Source organism: Rhineura floridana, chromosome 8 (genome assembly GCF_030035675.1).
Source record: "Rhineura floridana isolate rRhiFlo1 chromosome 8, rRhiFlo1.hap2, whole genome shotgun sequence".
NCBI lineage: Eukaryota > Metazoa > Chordata > Lepidosauria > Squamata > Rhineuridae > Rhineura > Rhineura floridana.
In genome coordinates, this window is record NC_084487.1 from 57,543,033 (window position 1) to 57,566,254 (window position 23,222).

The following is a 23,222-nucleotide window of genomic DNA, read 5'->3' on the forward strand; positions in this document are numbered from 1 at the left end:
CGTACAGCTGGAGAGAGGTGGGTAGCTCCTCTTAAGAAGCGTTTGATGAGCGGGTGAGTGCCCAGGGGTGCTGCCGATGAAGAGACAGACAGAATTGATGAGATGGTGGAGGCCTGTCTACGCAGGGTGTTTGGTCTGAGTCCTAATGTCATGCCTCTGTATAGGAACTGTAGAATGTGCTGTACAGTGGCTTGGGGTGCTGAAAAACCTTTGGAAGTGCACCAGCTGGAAAAAGCACGCCAAGTACTCTGATAGATTCGAGTAGTTGATGGTCGCCTTGACGCTAAAATAGTGTTTATGACCCCTTGAGAAAGACCAGCAGTATTCAACTGTGTCCGCTCAAAAGCCAGGCTGTCAGGCTGAGCCAGTTCGGGTCCGGATGCCAAACTGGACCTTGGGAGAGAAGATCCGGCCTGATTGGGAGGGTCCAAGGATCCGCCATTGACATCGAGAGGAGGTCCGAGAACCAGGGTCTGCGAGGCCAATAAGGTGCTATGAGTAAAATCCGTGTCCATTCGAGTCGGAGTTTTGTCAATGTCCTGCCTATAAGGGATATAGGCGGGAAGGCATACAGGAGCCCGTCTGGCCATGGTGTCGTCAGAGCATCCACTGCTTCCGCCGTTGGCTCTAGGTACCTTGAGAAGTAACGAGGTAGTTGGCAGTTGTGGCTGGAGGCGAAGAGATCCAGCGAGAGGGGGCCGAACCGCCGCTGGAGAAGGGAGAACACAGCCGGATGAAGCTTCCATTCTCCCAGATGGACCTTTTGCCTGCTGAGCCAATCGGCCGTAACGTTTAGAGTTCCGCTGAGGTGTTCTGCTCGTAATGACAGGAGGTGGAACTCGGCCCAGTCGAAGATTCGTGTCGTTTCCTCCTGCAGAGCCCTGGACCTTGTGCCCCCCTGTCTGTTGATGTGAGATTTCACGCAAACATTGTCCGTCCGAATGAGGACATGTTGTAGAGCGAATAGTGGCTGGAAGTGTCTCAGAGCCAGATGAGCAGCTCTGAGCTCCAGCCAGTTGATGTTGTGACTTAGGTCCTGGGTTGACCACACGCCTTGGACAAAGGTGGAGTTGCAATGGGCTCCCCAGCTGGACAGACTGGCATCCGTGGTGATTAGGACTCTGGTTGGGTCCCGAAACGGTGTCCCCTTGGTGAGGGAAGTTGTGGATACCCACCAGCGGAATGATTGCTTCAGAGATTGGCCCAGTGGAATTACGCGATGGTTGGACCTGGAAATGTCCGCTTGAAAAGGTAGGAGAGCCCATTGTAAAGGTCTGGAATGATGTCGGGCCCACGGAACGATGTGGATGGAGGAGATCATTGCCCCGAGAAACTGGGCCAGAAACATGACATCTGCTGTGGGGCGATGTAGAAGTAAGGTTGCCATGGCTGTGATGGAAGCAATACGGTCTGGGGACAGAAAGAACATGGCTAGGGATGTGTCCAGTATTGCTCCTAAGTGCTGGAGGCGCTGAGTTGGTTGTAGATGACTTTTTTCGGCATTGATCAGCCAGCTGTGAGAATGTAGTGCCTCTAGGGTGAACTGGATCTGCCTGTTGGCCAAGTCCCGGGAGCCTGCTCGGAGGAGGAGGTCGTCGAGATAAGCATAAATATGGACCCCCTGGAGGCGGAGATATGCCAGCATGGTGGCCATCACTTTGGTGAAGACTCGGGGGGCCGAGGAGAGGCCGAATGGAAGGGCCCGGTATTGAAAATGGAGGTGGCCTAGTGCAAATCTCAGGAACCGTCTGTGACCCGGGCAAATTGGGATGTGTAAGTACGCGTCCTTCAGGTCGATGGATGCGATAAAGTCCCCTTGTTGTAGAGCCTCTACAATAGACACCAGAGATTCCATCTTGAAGTGGCGGTATTTGACGAAGCGGTTCAGGCCCTTGAGGTCTAAGACCGCCCTCCATGAGGAGTCTCGCTTGGGAACCGTAAAGAGGACGGAGTACACGCCTTGTAGCCATTCGGATGGAGGAACAGGCTCTATAGCGGCTATCTCTAGTAGATGTCGTAGGGCGTCCTGCATGACCTTTTTGCGTGCCCTGGAGACGGGGGAGATGCAAAATTTGTCCGGTGGTGTCTGCCAAAATTCTATATTGTAGCCCTGGGTGAAGAGAAGTCTGACCCAGGAGATGTTTGTCAAGTTTAGCCAGATGCTGGAGAAGAAGGAGAGTCTGCCTCCAATGGGGATGGAGTCAGAACTGCCTGCGCTGACGGGTTCCTCTGCCATATGCCTGCCTGCTCTGGTATTGGCCCCTGTATTGTGAGCGTTGTCTGGGCCAGGGTGCCTTGGAGGGACGGAAATTTGTAGGCCTGGTATCCCGTCCTCGTCCACCAGGTCGTCCTCTCCGAAAGGATTGGAAGGAACGGTAAGAAGTAAACCGTCGCATGGGTCTGCGGTCGTCTCTTTTGGCCGTAGCTAGTGCAGGTTTACGATTGTCCTTGGGGTCGACAAGGACTGCTTTGAGTGCGTCCTCGCCGAAGAGCATAGATCCCGAGTATGGAGCTAAGGATAAGTTGGTTCTGGCAGTCGAATCGGCATCCCAATGTTGGAGCCATAGGGTACGACGAGCTACAATTTCGGCCGCAAGGGCGCGTGCACCGTGATGGGAAGCGTCTAACGTGGCGTCGGCCACAAAGGCAGCAGCCTTGTGTATCTTGAGGATACATTTCCTTAGTTTGGCGGGATCCGGGTTGGGGTCGTCAAGGAGATCCTCTAACCACATCATGGAAGCCCGTGAGAAGATAGAGGCGGTAGAAGAGGCCCGGATGGAGTGAGCGGAAGCCTCATGGATCTTACGGAAGACAAAGTCAAGCCTCCTCTCATAGGGGTCCTTGAACAGTGATTCGCCTTCCTTTGGGAGGAGAGACCGGGATACAAGATTGGAAATAGGTTGGTCCACCCCCGGGACGTTCAGAAAGGACATGAATTCCAGATCAAGGGTATAGAGCTTGTTGGCTAAGGATGAGGAAGACGTGGACGAAGGGGACGGGCCCATTCTTCTCTGGTCAGTTTTTTAATGGGGTCTGGTACGGGAATGAAGTGCTGCACTGATCTGGGGGACTTGAGAACTCTGGCACCCTTGACAGGAGGGACAACCGGTTGTACAAGTTCTGGTTGAATGCCAAGAGTGTCCATGACTCTACGTGACAGATGAGAGAAATCCGCCGGGTCAAATAGGCGATAGGAGATCTCCTCCTCCTGGTCAGATTCCCCACTCCATTCATCCAGGTCAGTCTGAAAAACGTTCATGTAGTCATCAGTCTGAGATTGCTCTATGTCCAGTCTACCCCTGACCACCTCATATGGGTTAGGAGAGGGTAGCGGAGCATCAGTATTGTCACCAGGGTGTCTCGCAGAGCTGGGCTGTCGCGAGGTTCCGGGCTGAGAAGACAAATGTAGAGAAGGCTGGGGTTGGGATAGGCACCCCAGCAGCTCTCGTAGTTGTTGCAGGAAGACAGGGGTCAACTGTATCCCTGGGAGAGTGGAAGAGGGTAGCGCCTGTTCCTGAAGAGGAATTTGAGGCTGCCCAGGCGGAGTTTGAGGAGCTTGACTGGGGAATCCTTCAAACTCTTCCTCTGATGACTCAGAAGGAGACTGGAAAAGTGCAGGAACGGCTGCATGGCGAGGTTTCTCTGGAAGCGAGGGTGATACGTAGCGTGCCTTCTTGGGCGCCCAGCGACCAGACAGGTGTTTAGTCTTTGCTTTTGCCTTGGCGTGTTTATGTTTAGCTGGCTGGCGTGGTGATGGACGACCTGCTTCAGGGGATATTGTCACCTCAGGGTTCAAATCCGCCATGTCAATCTCTGAATGAACGCCCACAATGGGGAAGGAGCGGTAACAGAGCTAAGGTAGAAATAGTATAGGACAGACTAGAGACAGTATGACAGGAGTAAGTACGCCCAGCACCAGGAAAATAACAACTCGGGTAAGGTTGGCGCCAAGCTAAGTACACGCACACAATGGGGAAGGTGCGAGACCGCTAGTTACGCTGCCACTTTGGCCACGAGCAAAGTCCACACACACAATGGGGAAGGTGCGAGACCGCTAGTTACACTGCCAACTTGGCCATGAGCTAAGTACACGCACACAATGGGGAAGGTGCGAGACTGCTAGTTACACTGCCAGAAAAGATAAGCCTTATTTAACAATCGCAGTGTGGCCAGGGCTAGATACACGCACTCAATGGGGAAGGTGTGGTACCGCCAAGGTGCACAGACTAATAATGCGCCGCCGAAGGTGGAGCATAAGTCAATTGGATGTGCACCTACAAATATACACACACACAATGGGGAAGGTGTGGTATAACGGGGCTACTGGAGGTGCACCTACAAATATACACACACACAATGGGGAAGGTGTGGTATAACAGGGCTACTGGAGGTGCACCTACAAATATACACACACAATGGGGAAGGTGTGGTATAACAGGGCTACTTGATGTATCTGAAGGAAATACTGATTAGGTGAATATAAGTTTGTTAACAGGAGACTACACAAGTCCCACAACAGGGCTACTTGATGTGTCTGAGGGAAATACTGATTAGGTGAATATATTAGGTGAGTATATGTTTGTTAACAGGAGACTACACAAGTCCCACAAGTGAGAAAAGTATTAGAAAAGAAAAAAGCGGCAAAAAACAAAACAAAATGGCGGCCGCGATATCGGAGCCTCTCACTAAGGCCCTGGAAGGGTTTGAAAACGGCCGGGAGCCAGCTATATCGGGGTTGGCGGGAAAACGGGAGCGCCACAAGAGGCTTCAGTAATCCCTGAGGGAGGAAACGGGCGGGGTGTCTACGAGGGAGCTACTGCCGCAAGCTTCCCTATGTAGAGGCTGAATTACAGACGGAATAAGGACGGGGGAGACCGCAGCCGCGGAGCCCCCGCTAGACGATAAAACAGCAACCGCTGCTGTTGGAACCTCAGAAGACTGAATTACAAACGGAAAAAATGAGGAAGGGGACCGCAGCCGCGGAGCCCCTGCAAAAAAGAGAGAGCAGCAGCCGCTGCTGTTTGAGGCTCAGAAGGCTGAATAACAAATGGAAAAAAGGGAGGGGGAGGGACCGCAGCCGCGGAGCCCCCGCTAAACAGGAAAGCAGCAGCCGCTGCTGGTGGAGCCTCAGAAGGCTGAATAACAAACGGAAAAAAGGGGGGGGACCGCAGCCGCGGAGCCCCTGCTAAACGGGAAAGCAGCAGCTGCTGCTGGTGGAGCCTCAGGGGAAACCCCGAAGAAATAAAGAGGTAAAGCGATAAGGAGGAGAGTTGAAAATAAAGACTTAGCTACGCTCTGTCTAAATTCCGATCTGCCTCGGACGGAGGCAAGAATGAAGACGAGTGGGAGGGGCTCGAGCCCCAGGTTTTAACTCTAGTGCATTCTTGCCTTCGGACGCTAGATGGCAGTACTACCCAATCTGATGGCAGGCTACCTGTGGAAAACCCTCTGGGATGCACATGGCAAAAGTGGAGAAGTCTTATCCCTTATTATAACCAACATGCAGATTGTGGTCTCCATGTTACTTAGGAGATCATTAATATTGGAATTAATGTTCTCTCCCTGCACATTGCACTGCCTTCCAACTGAATCAATTTCCAAATGTTATTTCTTTCCTCTTTCCATTTTTGGTTTCTCTCCACTTATTTCCTTAGGAATAATTTCCAAATGAATATATTATGTTCTCTCTTCCTGCCCCTACATTATTTCATTGCCTTCCAGATTAATTGCTCCCTTTTCCCATCATGAAGAAGTTCCCCTCTTCCCCCACCTCATTTTTGCTTACTGCTAGTTTTTAAGTGCTCACAGCTGAATGAATTGCTGAGTTAAGGTGCAGCTCTATGCTCCATTCTGCCAATCCTGCAATGCTTTCAGCAGCTCTCGGAATTGATTGATCAAGATCAGTAGCCCAAACATTGCAGCTATTGGAAACAGCTGAAGACATGACTACAACCACATGGAGTGTTCCCAAGGCTCAGGAAGCCCTGTGCACATAGGTGTTAACTGCTCAAAAACAGAGTGGATTTAGGAGGCAAACTTAAAGGAAATCATTTGAAAACACCCCATGGTATAACAGCTTCCCGCTTAGCTATCTCAATTCACCGGTATCCTACTTACAAAATCTAATAATCCTTAGATATAGAAGAGCTTTTATCAGAGCAAGGTTGAACATACTACCATCAGCTGTATTAGAAGGGTGTTTTAAAAGAATCCCACTGCAAAATGGTGTATGCCCATGTGGAGATAGTAGTGTTGAAACAGTAATGCTTTTCTGCTCTAGAGATTTGGGAAGTGAGCTGATTACCCCACTGCTGTCATCTTTCCCAGGATGTTCAACTAACTTCTGTGTGGTTTTTCTTCTTGCAGACCAAGAGCAGAGGGTGACAGAAATGTCTACAAAATTTTTAGCAGGTGCCATTACAAGTCCTACAATGGTACCTTGAGTTTTAGTCTGATACAGTTTTTTTTAATTGATACTTTTATTTGTCCATTTCTGTTACGATGATGGATTTTGGATAAAGCAGTTTTATTGGTCGGTATCCACAAATGCTAGAATTTTAGTAGGATAATTTGAATAAGCTGTATATCTGCTTTTTATTGTTTGCATATATTCCAATTGCAATGGCTTGTGGCTAATGCAAATAAAGGATTTGATATTTGATTTGAAAACACCCCAAAGTAGCACTGAGGCACTTGGTCAAGACTGCAAGACCTACCAATGTTAAAAGTATGCACATGGGGCAGGACTGAAATCCCCCCTCCCCCCCAAAAAAGGTGTCAAATGCCAGGGGTTTCTTCAGGTCACTGAAAATGTCTAGAGGAAGAGCATATATGGTCTGTGGGTTAGCCCTGCTATACATCAATTATGTTGGGGGTGGGCTGATGCACCACTGCTCTACTGGTGAAATAGTTGCCATATCCTATATGTGTTCAGGGGAACAGAAAATACACAACACAGAAAATCCTAAAATGGCAGGCTCCAGTGGCCCTGGAAACATTGCCAAAGCCCATGCTATAAGAAGTTGTGAATTAAGAAATGTACAACATCTGAGCCATATATTCCAGCCACTGCTGTAAGTGCTGCCTTAACATAAAGTACAACCTGTGTCAGGTCTCTCTTTGTTGTTCTTGCCACCATCAATTAATGGTAGTGCTGTGATTTTGCACTGCCTGCCATGATGGCAACATACTGCATAAACTGTGAAGACTTCTAGAAATTGCACACCTGTTCCATTTGGATGGGAGCTCCTAGGAGGTGGTGTAAGTTCTATTTTGTGATCTATGTGCACTAGTAGGGATGTGCTAAAATTCTACCCAATTAGAATTTGTTACTGAATTTTCCATTAATTCACTTATTCTCTATTGTTGCAGATCAGATTTTTATTTAGTAATTGTCCACAGAAAATTGATTTTTTTTAAAAAAAATTGCCCTAAAACACTGATATTAAGAACAATAATTTTATTAATATTTCCTTTAAAATATTGTTAATATAAATATTTTTGCAAGGAAAAATGGATTGGTAAAAGCAGTGACTAGCAGACAAAGAACAAACTCAAATTGATTCTGGCCTGTTGGGTTGATGGAATGCTTTCAAACTGACATTGGTTAACAGATCCCATCCCTAATGTCCAGGCACCTCTGCAGAGCACCTTTGGAACATTCTAGAGCTAGTTACCTATTCTGTAGTTAAGTCACAAATATTTGTTTAGATGTCCATGTTATTTTAAGTGCTACATGGAGATTTAAGAAGAGATAGTTTAAAGCATATTTTCAAATACTGGTGAATAAAAATAGCTTACCTCAGGAACAAAAAATCTTTTGTCTTGATCCCAAAGCGAAGGCCAAATTATAATTTCCTGAAGCTGTTTAAATTTCTGGAAATTGTCCAGCCATTTCACTTTCCCTTCCAAATCCCCTGAAAAGATACACCATGGAATAGCAAGGTCGGCTTATAGATAATGATGTCTCTACAAACGCAACCCTTCATTATTATGGGTCTTAGCATCCTCTATATGGAGAGCTGAATGTCTTCTGTATTGATAAATCCTAGTCAAAGTTGTCATCTCTGTTGATGTTAAAAGTATAAGGATCAATTATAGTGTTTAGGTCTGGTTTGAATGGGATTACTTTCCAGGCAGATCCCATAACATTACTTTTGTTTGTAGACAGTGAAAGCATTTTTATGTGCATGTTTCTGAGAGAATGATTTTTGCAGGCTTCTTGCATGCACAATACTGAGCAAATGGGGTTGGCCCAAGATGTTTTTGTTGCCTGAGGGAGAGCAGCAAATGGCATCTAGTCCTACCACAGAATCAAGTGCAGAGCACCCAAGGCCAGCCAAGCTATTTTGGCACCTGAGGTATAAAATCCCAGTCACTTCTCCCCGCTCCCTGGCATAGAAGTACAAACAGAACAAATTAAATAACTAGCAGTTTGGTGTCTTTTCATGACACCCAAAATTTGTAGTCTGATGGCTGGCCCTGTGAGCAACATGAAACAACTTTCAAATCAAGAATCTGATGTTCTGATCTTCTTCTACTCACGTATAGATTTTTCCACCTTTTCCTTAATTGTACCAATGGCAGCTTTCTCTGCTGCCTCTGTATTTTTCCAGATGTTCTTCAGGAGAAGGGGATTGCGTGTCAGTTTGTGTAAAGGTGCAACCAGCAGTTCTGAGAGATGAAGTCGTTTGCACTGTTCATTCTGTTCACACCACTATTGAATACAGAAAGAGTTCATGTTAGGATCAACAAATTCTGTGCACTTTCTAAACAGAAAAGAAAATAATTCTTACCACCAGCCAATGGTATCATATACATGAGTTCCTTGCATAAATTTAATTTTGTGAAAGCGCGTCAGTTTAAATGTTTTCAGAATGGCAATCCAGTTCCCACAACTGAGGAATAAATGCACCCGCTTCCCCAATACGTTTAACTTTATATAGTAATAATTGGGATGAATTGTCTTCTTCAAAAAAATAAAAGTGGGGAAATATCATGCAAATCAAGACTTGTGTGTACACAGGCCTCAAGGTAGTGGAGGTAAAGGTTGCATGCCCACTTCACCAAAAAAACTGGATTGTCACCACAAGAAGAAGAATGTGATTAGACTTTCAGATGTTTCTGGATGTTCACATTAGTGTTTAAAGCCTAAACAATGGTGGCCCCAAGTATCTGAAAGACTGTCTCCTTCCCTACAGACCGTAGCAGGTGTTAAGATCGGTAGATGGGGCCCTCTTGGTAGTTCTGCCTTTAGAAGTTTGGGAGGTTGGCAGCCTAGGAGAGGGCATTCTCTGTGGCATCTCCTAAGCTGTAGAATTCCTTTGCCACAGAGCTGCATTAGATGCATTATATTGCATTTGTCATGTGATAAAGACAGGACATATATTCATAAGTCAAAAGTGAAATAATACACTTTTGAAGAGTTATTTGTGATGATAAATTAATCTTGCGCCCACACTTTTTAATAATGTCTTCTGAATGCATACCATGACATAACAAATTCCTGCAAATCCTTCTTTGCTACCTTGTGTTGGACTTAACCAAAATGGTGGAGTAGCAGTTGGATTATAATAAAATAATGATTCAGTGAACGACTTCGGCCCAAGAAAAAATCCCAAATGCCTGTCATGCCTCTCCAGTTCTGATATCCCCTTTGAAGGATTTTTTAAGCTTATGAATGATATGGACAAGTGATATGGACAGTAGAAGGTTTCATGTCTTCTCAAATACTGCCAGACTATGAACTCCTTAGTCTGAACTAAGTCAGTTAATAGGGCTTTCTAAGTAAGTTATATTTTGAGACATTCTCCATCTCCACAGAATATGGTCAGTAGAACATAAACACTTCTTTGATATGTGCATCATTAAAAGGCCTGTGCACCAGAACCACCCAAAGTATGGATCCCGAACCACATTGGCTGATCCAGGCTTTGGCTGGATCAGGTTGGGGCAGCCCCGGATCACCCTGGGTTCGGTTGCCCACCCAGAGTGATCCAGGGCTGCCAAGGCAGAGTTGTCAGGCAGTGGGGGGAGGAGAGACAAAGAGGCCAGCATGTATTCTCTCTAGAGCTCATGGGCTCCTGCTGGGAGGAAGGCCGGAATACAAATTAAATAAATAAATAATAGAGAGTTAGCCCCCTTTATTTTGCCACAACTTTCTTTCAAGTAAGCATGCATAGGATCTGGCTCAACAACAACAGATCTTTCCACACATTATGTGTTCCCTGGAATCAATTCCCATTGAGTCTAGTGGGGCTTACTCCTTAGTAGAGCATTTCAAAAGTTGTAAGGACAGACAAGCACACACGGTATGTGATTTCCTTTGTGCTGCAGTTATGGAAATTAAATGCACCACTTAAGCAATTGTTCTGGGAGTTCCTTCCCTTTCTGTAGGACAGCCTGTTGGACTTTTCTATAACACCTATAGAGATGCCAACAGATCGAGCAGCACTGACTGAGAGGGAGAATTTTTGGATTTATTCTCTGGACACATTGGCACCACATGACCTGAACCTGGAGGACAGTACCACCACTACTTAGCTTCTGCAAATGAAGCCCCTCTGAGCATTCCATCCTCAAAGCTCTATAACTGCCACCTTGGTAACAGCATTTGTATGTTAGCAGCTGATGAAGGAGGAAGCCAAAACTTTTTGCCAGTAAAATAAAAACCTGTTCATCACAGTTACGTGTATATATATTTTAGGTGATTAATGGAATCCTTATAGATCCAGAGCAAGCTTGGGTGAAGGTCTGTTTGTTGCTTTCAAAATTGTGTGTGTGTGTGATGTAAACTGCTTTTTTTTATGAATAGCAGTATACAAATATTTTTATAAATAAAATGAGGATATTAGGATTGTTTTGAAATAAGGCATTCCTTGCAGGGTCATTCTAAGAATCTTAAAATTCTTAAGAATTCTTAGAATCTAAGGAATACTGATACAATGTATGTAAGGCATATGGAACAGCCAAAGGCATTGCTTTGAATCCAAAGGTCCCCTTCCCCCAGAAGGAGCTTTCTTCCACAGAGGAAAGGAAACTAAATTTATAGGAAATTTCCTGTTCACCTGAAATGCCCTTTCTGTGCAAGGCATTTCAACTGCAATGGAATCTTAGCTACAATGGAAAACATAAACTGGATATGCACCAAAAAAGCATTTCTCTGGAAAAAGCAGATAGCAGACCTCAATATTTAAGCCTGCACATTTCCTATAAAAGCAATAATTTTGTGTGTTTTGTACATTTCAGTAGTACTTCTATGATAGCAATCTTTTTTAAAAAAAACCCTGCTGCCATCATATTACGATTGTAAATGCTCAGAAAGGACAGCAGCAAAACAATTGCTTTACTTTCAAATAGATCCCAAAATCTTCTCTTTTCTTCAGTTTTTCCAAGTAAAAGATAGCAGAGGTGTAATTTAGGCAGTATATCTGGTGGCTCTGACACAGGTTCCCTTGGAAATACTGCAAGACAATAATATTAGTCATTTAGGGTGATAATCCAACTGACTCGCACCCAGAACAGACTGATTAAAATCAGTAGACTGAAGTCTATTGATTTTACTGAGTCTAATTGGCAGTATGATTAATGTTGGATATCTCCCTTGGCATTTTGAGAACAAAATGTTTATTAGATTTTTATCCCACCCTTCCTCCAGAAGAAGCCCGTATATTTATTGATCTTAATTTTATAGTACTTGCTTCATGTAAGCTGCAGCCCTTAGCTTGTGTATTTGATTAGAGGTTGCTGAGATTGTGAATAACTGCTTATTACTTCATAGTTGTTAGAATAGAGCACCACAGTCTGGGCATGATTCAATACCATGTTTAGGGCAGAAGCCCAATGCACATTTACCTTCAAAGTCAGTTCCACTGACTTCAGTGGGATTCACTTCTGACTTCTGTAGCATTGTGCTACAGATAATTTCCACTGAAATAAATGAAGCTTAAAATAGCTTATCTTTGGCTAGACTGTACCTTTTGTTTACAAAAAGATAAGAACTCTTGGGGAATTGTAATTACACACTCTAGCTAGCTATTTCAGGTCTTTCCCAGGTCTTTGCTTGGTGGGCTGAATTCTAAAACTCATCGACATAAGTATAATCGAGAATATGATGAATTCGGGGGGGGGGAAATGCTAATCTGTTGCAGCAAAAGCATCTTAAATGCTAAACCTGCAATGTTATACCAACTTACTTGGGTGTAAGGCAACACTCCTATGCCCACTTAACCTAGGAATATGCCCCACTGAACCCAATGGAACTTAATCTGACTAGACAAGTACAGGATTGTGCTATAAGCACAATTGAACTTATCTGGAGTTGCGTTGTAAGAAATGTATTGTGATTCAAGCTTTCCTGGACCAAAGCCTGCTTCTGCGTCATTAGATACATGAAGTAGTTATCTAAGTGGGTGGTTATATACCCTAAGTACAGAGAGAAGGAAAATAATTTAAAAACAAAAAATTAAGTCAGGCCAAGCGATAATGCTTCTCTCCATCTGCCCTTGTTTTTCTTTGACTTCAATTACCATTTGAAGATTCCAAATCAGTGAAAGTGGTTTCTAGAAATTGAAATTGCAGTTCCAACTCAGGGGGACTTACTTCCAAGTAAGTGCACACAGGGCTATAACCTTAACCATGAACATGCACAAAAATGTTTGAGTGTAGATGGATCATGCCCAGGGTGTAACTTCAGATCATTTATGACCAAGTTAAAAAGCATCAATCCCAATACAGATCTTTGAGAGAACCCACTTTAATCTCTCCATGGTGAGAATTGTCCATTTATTCATACCCTCCTCTTACTGTTCTTTAACCAGTTACTGATACATAAGAGAACCTGTCCTCTTATTCCATGACTGCTAAACTTAATATGTTGTTACTTTTACCTTTGTAAGCACAGGGATGAAATCTATTGAAGACAAGGGTTTGACAAGGTGATCCTTTATAGCACTAAAGAAACTGGTAACAAAACTGAGGCTCACCTAGGTAGAAAGAGAACCTTATTTAACATGTCCTTTGGATAAAACATTAGACTTTAAGGTACACAATGAGTTCTGTGCTTTTATAATTAAGCGTGATGGTCCTTAAATTAAATTCCACCCCTGAGAATCCCTCTCTAAGACTCCTTCAACCATCTGAGGCCAGAATAGGTTTGTATTGGCATTATGCTTCTGATGGGCCTGAAAATAGGATATGATGGAGTGAGGCATCTACTACCAACTGGATGCAAGTGCTGTGCTGTTTGATGGCTATGCTGGGGCAATCACTGACACATGAGTGTAAATGGCTCATTCTTTGATGGGGGCAAGAGGTCCTAGTGCTGGCTCAGTCCATTAGTCATGGCTCTTAGGCTGGCTCCAAGACTCCACCACATGTGCTTTTGAGCATGTGTAGTACAGTCTTCACACATTATTGAAATGGAATGAAACATTTGCAAGGATTTCCAGAGGAGCAGTTGTGTTAGTCTCTTGTAGCAAAAACAACTGAAGAGTCTTGAGGCACTTTAATAAATTTGTTATTCTTTATTGCCCATGCATCTCAGCCCACAAAAGCTTGTGCCATAATAAAAAAGCTTTTGACCAGGAGCTTTGACCAGGTTATGCTTCCCAATAAGACTTTTTATTTCTGCTTCGCTAACAGGGGGTCACGCAGGCAACACCTCTAGGACTGACTTATTGGTTGTTTAGTCTCTCCCTGCTTGATCGTCTTCAACATTACCTTTATACATATTTCCAAAATGCAAGACCCATTTGCTATTTGGATTTGACCCTCCACTGCTGATTTGATTTGTCTGAGACCACGTGCTACGAGATCACAGAAGTATTTTTCATTCTTACTAATAATAGCTTGCCCAAGATCTTTCCAAAATTTGTTGACATAATCCTTTTTCCCTCTTAAGAGGTTTTTGTATGTGCGTCTCTGTATTAAGAACCTCTTAATGTGTTTGTCCTCCACAAGGATGCACCTCCTCACCTTAATGTGGTTGAGAGCGTTGAAGAAGCTGAGAGCAATGCTGTCAGGAGTCTAGACCAAGAGGCTAGACTCCTAGCAGGGGCAACCAAGGCAGAATGGTCAAAGCTGAGACACCAGACTAAGATGCATCCAAATTCAGAGGAAAGCAATGGTAAACCACCTCTGAATACCTCTTACCATGAAAACCTATGAATAGAGTATCCAAGATAGTGCTGGAAGATGAGACCCCCAGGTCAGAAGGCATTCATCAAGCTACAGGGGACGAACAATGGACAAGCACAAATAGCGCTGTGACTAATGGGTCAAAGATGAATGGAAGCCCAGAGGCTGATGCGCACTGATGCGAAAGGAGAGCCCAGAGTTGTACAATGTACACAATAGGAACACAATGTGAGAAGCATGAACCAGGGAAAGTTAGAAATTGTGAAGCAAGAAATGGAACACATCAACATTACAATACTTGGCATGAGTGAATTAAAATGGACAAGAATGGGACATTTTCAATCAGACAACTACAAAATATTTTATGCAGGACATGAGAAATTAAGAAACGGGGTTGCTTTAATAGTGAGAAGTGATGTAGCAAAAGCAATTAGGAGCTATACCGCAAGGTCTGAGCGAGTGATATCAATGAGATTAAATGGGAAACCTATTAACATAACCATCATCCAATTCTATGCTCCAACAGCAAACACAGAAGAGGAACTGGAGAGATTTTATGCAGAAGTACAGGAAGAAATTGATCGCACACCAAAACACAATGTTCTGATAATCATGGGGGACTGGAATGCAAAAGTAGGGAACAAAGAACTAGAAATTGTGGGGGAAATGGGGCATAGGAGACAGAAATGAAGCAGGAGAGAGACTTATTGAATTCTGTGAAGCCAATAATTTGTTTCTTGCAAACACATTTTTTGAGCAACCGAAAAGATGACTGTACACATGAACAGCACCAAATGGTCAATATAATGTGGAAGGAAACTCTCTTCACAATAACACTTAGGAAAAGCAATCAATTGGAGAGGTGTATTGCAATAAAGAAAATACTGATGTACACCAGAAGAGAGAGTAAGAAAGTCTCCCTCCCTATGACACAGTTACACACAGTTATATACCCATGGCAAGCAAGCATATTCATTACCATGTTAATGAGAGCGGGTTTCCAGCACATATGAAGAGTACCTTCTGAATGTCACGTACACACTTTCATGACTCTAGTTAATTCCAGTTTAAATGTTCCTGCCAGATGTGAAATCTTTCTCTTAGCCACAACTTCTGCTTTTTCCCTGCACAGACTGACACAGTGTACTATTTCCCAATTTCCTCTAGCTGCAGTCTTAGCAAGCTGCTCTCACATTATTATGATTAATATAAAGGCCATTATAAGAAACAGTGTGAAGCATATTGATGATTAGGGTCTCTAAGGGGGGGCAAGACCACCTTCCTTCCTCAGTAGGAATCAAATTGATTCTATAATTGGTTGCAGAAGATGGAGAAGTTCCATACTTTCTGCAAAAACAAGTCCAGGAGCAGACTGCGGTACAGATCATGAACTGGTCATATTGAAAATCAGAGTAAAGCTAAAGAAGAACAACAAAGCACTCATAATGCCAAAATACCATTTAAATAACATCCAAGAAGAATATAAAGATCAAATAAGGAACAGGTTTGAGGCTTTAAACTCAGTTGATAGAGAACTATTACAATAGTTTTTGTATAGAAATAGAACAGGACAACAAAAAGGGTAGAACAACAGTCCTATTCCAAACGATTAGAGAAATGAAAGGAAAATTTAAACCAAGAGTAGGGATGTTAAATAACCCACAGGGGGACACACTGACTGACCAAGATTAAATAAAAGGAAGATAGAAGCAATATACTGAAGAACTCTATAAAAGAGATGACAGATTCATTCACGGAGGAACCGAATGATGAAGAAACAGAAATTTTAGACGGTGAGGTGAAAGCTGCTCTTAAAATACCTGGATCACCAGGAACAGATGGCATACCAATAAGTTACTGACACTGAATCTGTGCAAATGTTGACAAAAATTTGTCAAGAAATATAGAAAATTAAACAATGGCCCACAGACTGGGAGCCTTCAATATATATCCCAGTTCCAAAGAAAGGGGCAGGGAATGCAGTAATTATTGAACCATTGCCTTAATATCCCATGCAAGTAAAGTAATGCTCAAGATTCTACAACAAAGGCATTTACCATATATGGAGTGAGAAATGCCAGATGTCCAATGTAGATTTAGAAAAGGAAGAGGTATCCGAGATCATATCACAAACATACACTGGATAATGGAACAGACCAAGGAATTTCAGAAGAAATCTTTTATGTGCTTTATAGATTACAGCAAAGCCTTTGATTGTGTAGATCATGAAAAGCTATGGAATGCTTTAAAAGAAATGGGGGTGCCACAGCATCTGATTGTCCTGATGCACAACCTATACTGTGGACAAGAGGCTACTGTAAGGAAAGAATGTGGAGAAACCGATTGGGAACCAAAGGGTGTATTTTATCACCGTATTTGTTTAATCTATATGCAGAACATATCATACGGAAAGCGGGACTGGTCCAAGATGAAGGTGTGAAAATTGGAGGGAGAAATAGCAATAATTTAAGATATGCAGATGATACCATACTACTAGCAGAAACCAGTAATGATTTGAAACGAATGCTGTTAAAAGTTAAAGAGGAAAGTACAAAAGCAGTACTACAGCTGGACATCAAGAAGACAAAAGTAATGACAAGAGAAGATTTATGTAACTTTAAAGTTGACAATGAGGACACTGAACTTGTCAAGGATTATCAATACCTTGGCACAGTCATTAACCAAAATGGAGACAATAGTCAAGAAATTAGAAGGAGGCTAGAGAGTAGCTATGAGAGAACTAGAAAAGGTCCTCAAATGCAAAGTCAGGATCATTCAGACAATGGTATTCCCTATCTCTATGTATGGATGTGAAAGTTGGACAGCGAAAAAAGTAGATAAGAGAAAAATCAACTCATTTGAAATGTGGTGTTGGAGGAGAGCTTTGCGTATACCATGGACTGCGAACAAGACAAGTAATTGGGTGTCAGAACATATTGAACTAGAACTATCATTAGAAGCTAAAATGATGAAACTGAGGTTATCATACTTTGGACACATAATTAGAAGACCTGATTCACTAGAAAATACAATAATGCTGGGGAAAACAGAAGGGAGTAGAAAAAGAGGAAGGCCAAACAAGAGATGGATTGATTCCATCAAGGAAGCCACAGACCTGAACTTATGAGATCTGAATAGTGTGGTTTATAATAGATGCTATTGGAGGCACCAATGACTGGGCCCTTGGACACCAGCCTGCCCTGGGCACATGGCTCCTGCCTGTTCCCCCTACCTCTCTCCTTTGTTCTGCTGCTGCGCGTGCTGCGTGCTCAGGGCTGCCATCAACCAAGATGGCTGCAGAGGCTTCTCTAAGGGGCTGATGCCCCACCACCAACTTGGTTGATGGCACACATGCGCGATATGTTACATGCGCACACATGCTTACCATCAACCAAGATGGCGGTAGGGGCATCAGCCCCTTGATGGCAACCTTGTGCATAGTAGAACACAGGAGAGAGGTAGGTGGAGTGAGCAAACAGGCGGGTGGCCTGGAAGCTCCGTCCCTGTGATCCGTGGCAGGGACCCTGCTGCAGATTGTGGAAGGGAAACGCTACTTTCTCACCCTAATGAGGGCCCGCGCAGGGATCCTCGGCCTGGGCCCAACCTGGCCACCGCTTGGCACCGGCCCTGTTGGCATTTACCGGTCAGGGTATTTTCCTAAAAGACAGCGAGGGGTTAATTGTGTGCAGCTCACAGCAGGCAGCAGCTGCTGGCTATCAGCCGGTGATTAACAGCCCAAGGCCATATAACCCAGGAGCAAAGAACAGCTCAGTGGGGGGGGATGTTAAGTTACTGAAGAGAGAAAAGAGAGACAAGAGGTATTGAATTGTACTATATGTGCTTGTCTTATGGAGCAATAAAGAATCATTATACCAGTCAGGACATTGTGGTTATCTGGGAAAACGCTACGCATTCACACGCTGCGCAACAGGGGATATGGGCCCAGATTCCTAGGTCGCCAGATCGCCCAGATTGCTGGATAACTTGGATCGCCCAGTCTTACTGCAGAGGAAGGGTATCCTGCAGAAGCAATCCGAACAGCCATGGTGTAGAATCGAGGAGACACAGGCTAACGATGGCAGTTTCACTTTCGGCTGGAATGCCGCTTGAACGCCTAACAGACACTAACTACTCAAGTTGGCGCTTGAGAATGCAGACTTTTCTAACGAAGGAGGATTTATGGCAGGTGGTGGTAAACGACCCCCCATCTGACCCACTGCCAGCTCCATGGATTCGATTGGAAGAAAGAGCAAAGTCTTTTCTCATCCTGGCTGTAGATGATGCCCAGTTACTGCACATACAGGATAAGCCAACAGCAAGGCTTATATGGACTTCGCTAAATGAGGTGCACGTACGGAAGACAGCCAGCAGTAAAATCCATCTAGCACATAAGCTTTACCAAATGAGGCTGACTGGTGATGTAACAATGGCAGAACATTTGCTAACCATTAAAAAATACCTTGCAGAGTTGCAAGAACGAGATGTGATTCACACGCAGTTGCAACAAGTATATATTTTGTCTTCATTGAATGCTTCTTGGGATCCGATGATCAGTTCGTTGGAAGCCATGCCGGATGACAACCTCACTGTAGAGTACGTATCAGGAAAGCTGCTACAGGAGTGGGAAAGGCGGAAAGAAGCAGATGAAAGAGAGCAAGCAACAGAAACAACAGGCAGGAGAGAAAGACGATATGAGAAAAATGAAGCAAGTGCAAGAGTTTTTGGACTAAAGGCCTGCTATATTTGTGGTTCGCGACAACACCTACAAAGAGACTGTGTTAGAAAGAGACAAGGGAGTAAACAGTCGCATGTACAGGTGGTGCGAGCTGACGAAGGAGCAATGGACACTGACTGCTCTGTTTTTGTAGTTGATTCAGGTGCAACGCATTGCATGGTGAACAGTAAACATTTGTTCCAAACAATGCTTCCCACAACAGAGGAGGTGGTGCTAGCTGATGGCACACACAGGAAGGTAATGGGAAGGGGAATAATGGAAATATGTGAGTTGAAAACTGTTATAACCAATGTACTGTTTGTCCCACAATTGGGAAGTAATATTCTATCTGTAGCTCGGATGAATGCTATGGGATATACTGTAACGTTTGACAAAGGAAAATGTGTAATAGGAAAAGGAAACAAGGAATACCTTAAGGGGGCGTTAAGGAACTCTTTGTATTATGTAGTAATAGAACCCACTAAGCATGCAAAGATGATAGGCAATCAAAGGCCCCACGATGGGTGTATACATTTATGGCACAGGAAACTAGGGCATGCTAGTTTCAGCACACTGATGAAAACACCTGGTAATAGTAAAGATTTGACCTTTAAAGAATGCACACAGTACATAGACTGTGAGATCTGTAAAGAAACCAAGGCTACTGTGGCTCCTATAGGCAAGGACATGGAGAGTCACACTACCAGGCCATATCAAACAGTGCATGTAGATCTCGTAGGCCCATTCCAAAAGTCCCAGGGTGGAGCCCGCTATGTCCTGGTCATATTGGATGAATATACTCGGTTTTGTACCGTGTATTTACTGAAAGCCAAGAACGAAGCCGAAGGAAAGTTGAAACAATTCATAAACAGGGTTGAAAGACAACACGGTACACATATACGACAAATCCGTTCTGATCAAGGGGGAGAGTTCACTAGCCAGTCTTTTGAGCGGTATTTGAGCACAGAAGGAATAGAACATGCTCTAACGGCCCCATTTTCTGCTCACCAAAACGGTTTAGCAGAGAGAAAAAATAGAGCATTGCAAGAAGGTACCAGGGCTATGCTGAAAGACACTAAGTTGCCACACTCTTTTTGGGGTGAATGCATGATGTATGCAACACACATACAAAACAGATTATACCATAGGGCCATACAAATGTCACCTTATGAAAAATTGCATGGTGAAAAGCCCAGTCTACAGCACATTCTTCGGTTTCGTGCTCAGTGTTGGGTGCATGTACCAAAGGGAAAACGAACAGGGAAGCTGGATCCCAGGGCACAGAAGGGGGTCATGCTCAGGTTCCAACATGCATATTATCGCATCTGGCTACCAAGTCAAAGAACAGTGAGTTTAAGCAGGAGTGTGAGAGCCCAGGAACAAGATTGGCAGACCAGTGTACAGGTGGAACTGGGAAACTCACATGACGCGAACACAACTATACACAACTTAAACACAAACACTGGAGTAGCGATGGAAGGGATAGGAGCACAGACCCCTGAATTGAAACAAGAGGAAGGGGAGGTTACTGTGCAACCTATAGGTGAACCAAAAATAGAAAATCCACAACTAACAGAAGGTCGGAAAGGGTAAACAAGGGTAAACCTCCTGACAGATTCCAAATATGTCATAAGGTGCAGGCAAAAGAAAACACATGGACATCAGAGAAGTTTGCTGTTCGGTCCCATATGAGAGAGGGAGAGACATTGAAAGAAGATGAAGGGGAAACATTGCTAATCACATGTGTTAAATAACCAAACCTATGTATAGTCTGTATAGAACCTATGTATACCTAAATGTATGTAAACAAGATGTTTTTTAGGAATAGGTGGGAGCTGTTGGCATTTACCGGTCAGGGTATTTTCCTAAAAGACAGCGAGGGGTTAATTGTGTGCAGCTCACAGCAGGCAGCAGCTGCTGGCTATCAGCCGGTGATTAACAGCCCAAGGCCATATAACCCAGGAGCAAAGAACAGCTCAGTGTGGGGGGATGTTAAGTTACTGAAGAGAGAAAAGAGAGACAAGAGGTATTGAATTGTACTATATGTGCTTGTCTTATGGAGCAATAAAGAATCCGTATACCAGTCAGGACATTGTGGTTATCTGGGAAAACGCTACTCATTCACACGCTGCGCAACAGGTCACTGATTCATAGCGTCGCCATAAGTTGTAATAGACTTGAAGGCACATAACAACAAAAATTTGTCAGATTTATTTCTCCTTAGAGATCTAGCTGCTTTTATCAAAATCTGTTTGCTATTTCTACAGTTTGCATCGAACCAAAACTGTATATGAGGTTTCAGTTTTTGATGGGCAGATTTTACCAAAAAAGGACCTTAGATTTTCTATCAATGTCTGATCTATGCTGATAGGATTGCCTTCCTTATTTATAAGTTCTCCTCTCAGCTTCATCATGGTCTGATTCCCCAAGGTTTGCCTTGTTTCATCTGCAACAATTAATGACCATCTAATTTGTCTTTCCCCAATATAAGCACCCGGAATAGGGTGAAGAACAATGTGTTGTTTACTGTTCTTAATATAACCTATCTTTGCACCCAATGAAAAATGATCACTGTCCACCCGTTCCTCTAAATGGAAAGATTTACTTTTGAATAAATATTATATGACACAAAGATATAGTCGACTACACTACTCCCCTAGGTAGGTATAATGGGCAGATGACCTATCCAAATCCCCACCATTTAAACACTGTAGCTGATGCTTATATACAATATTATAGAGTATTTGTCTATTTCTATTAATGAAGCTATACAGTGAATGTCTATCTGGGATGCTTACATTATCCTCATTGCATTGACTGCCTGTATGTTTCCGAGCTTGATTCAAGGTGCTGGTTTTAACATATAAAGCCTTACATGGCTTGGGACCACAATACCTGATGGAATGCCTCTCCCGATACGAACCAACCCGTACACTATGCTCAACATCAACGGCCCTCCTCTGGGTGCCTACTCCGAGGGAAGCTGTGAGGCTGGCAACAAGGGAGAGGGCCTTCTCAGTGGTGGCCCCAAAATTATGGAAAGATCTTACTGACAAGGTGTGCCTGGCGCCCACACTGTTATCTTTTCAGCACCAGGTCAAGACTTTCCTCTTCTCCCAGGCATTTTAGCATGTGTTTTAAATTGTTTTTAAAAGATGTGTTTTTAAATTTGTATATTTGTTTTTAATGTTTTTAGTTATTGTAAACCGCCCAGAGAGCTTCGGCTATGGGGTAGTATATATATACAATAAATAAATAAATAAATCTAAAGCAAGGCTTTTATGAATTTGTTCATTATTTCCGCCAATTTGAGCATTAAAATCCCCACATAGCAAAACATCTGCTCTTGGGAGTACTTCCTCAATACATTGTAACACTTGTTCTAACTCCTGCCAGACCTGCTTGCCATATTAATTCATAGGTTTAGGAGGCATATATATGTTCAAACAAATGACTGAATTAACTCTAGAAACATTTGCTAATATAGTCTGAATATATCAATTATTTGTTAATTTTAAGTCCCATATATCCAAATGTATATCTATAGAGAGAACAGCCAAAACTCTTGTATTAAAGGTCAGAGACCCAATACAGTACATGTTGTTTACTGTAAATCTGCAAACTGAAGTTTGTTTTTCTCACCTGTTTTAACTCTTCCAAGTTGGCAAATAGTAGCCCAGTGTCCACATCGGGAAGGAACTCCTTGCTTTGCAGGTACCTTAATGTATCCATAAATATCTTCAAAACAAAAATATCAATGCCTCATTAGTTATTTCTTCTCTAAATCCCAGAGTTGTCGCAGATTTCCTTTTTCAAGAAAAATTCCTCACCCAAGTCCATTACATCTCTAGAAAACATAACGGACAGGCTTCATTTGTGGTATTTCTGCTATACATCTGCCTCTAGCACTCAACAGACATTCTCTCTCCCTCACCCCAAACCTGCATTCTTTCCTCAAAGATCCAGCTTGTATACACTAAACATATAAGCAGTCACATTTTTAGGAAACTTTGCACATTCTGCATTGCTGACAAGCTGGAAAAAAAAGCAATTGTATTGTCTCAATAAAATAGCCACCCGATTATCTTGAATTAAGGCATTCTGATAGCTTACATCTTGAAGAATTTAGGCTCCAATCCTATATACATTTACCTAGAAGTAAATGTGATTGAACTCAGCGAGTCTTACTTCTAGTAAACAAGCATAGGATTGTGCTGCAAGTTATTCAAATGGCAGATAGTATTCTTCATGATTTTTCAAGCAGTACAAATTAGCCTTATTCTAATTATCACTGAAAAGAAGTGATAATATATAACTCATTTCTTTAAATACAATGTGAACAGCCCTTCTAGAGTAGAGGTAGCTCTGTCTC

General features: G+C 43.3%; 1 protein-coding gene across 1 annotated transcript in view; it reads right to left on the reverse strand.

Annotated features, from left to right (window-relative positions):
- The window catches only part of PLEKHG7 (pleckstrin homology and RhoGEF domain containing G7), a 54,572-nt gene that overhangs the window by 15,552 nt on the left and 15,798 nt on the right, over positions 1-23,222 (reverse strand). Inside the window, exons 7-11 of the mRNA XM_061639581.1 lie at positions 22,493-22,588; positions 12,888-12,983; positions 11,349-11,462; positions 8,545-8,716; positions 7,801-7,916 (exon numbers count right to left, since the gene is read on the reverse strand). Of these exons, the coding sequence (XP_061495565.1) occupies positions 7,801-7,916; positions 8,545-8,716; positions 11,349-11,462; positions 12,888-12,983; positions 22,493-22,588 (594 nt within the window). The remainder of the gene's footprint in view (positions 1-7,800; positions 7,917-8,544; positions 8,717-11,348; positions 11,463-12,887; positions 12,984-22,492; positions 22,589-23,222) is intronic.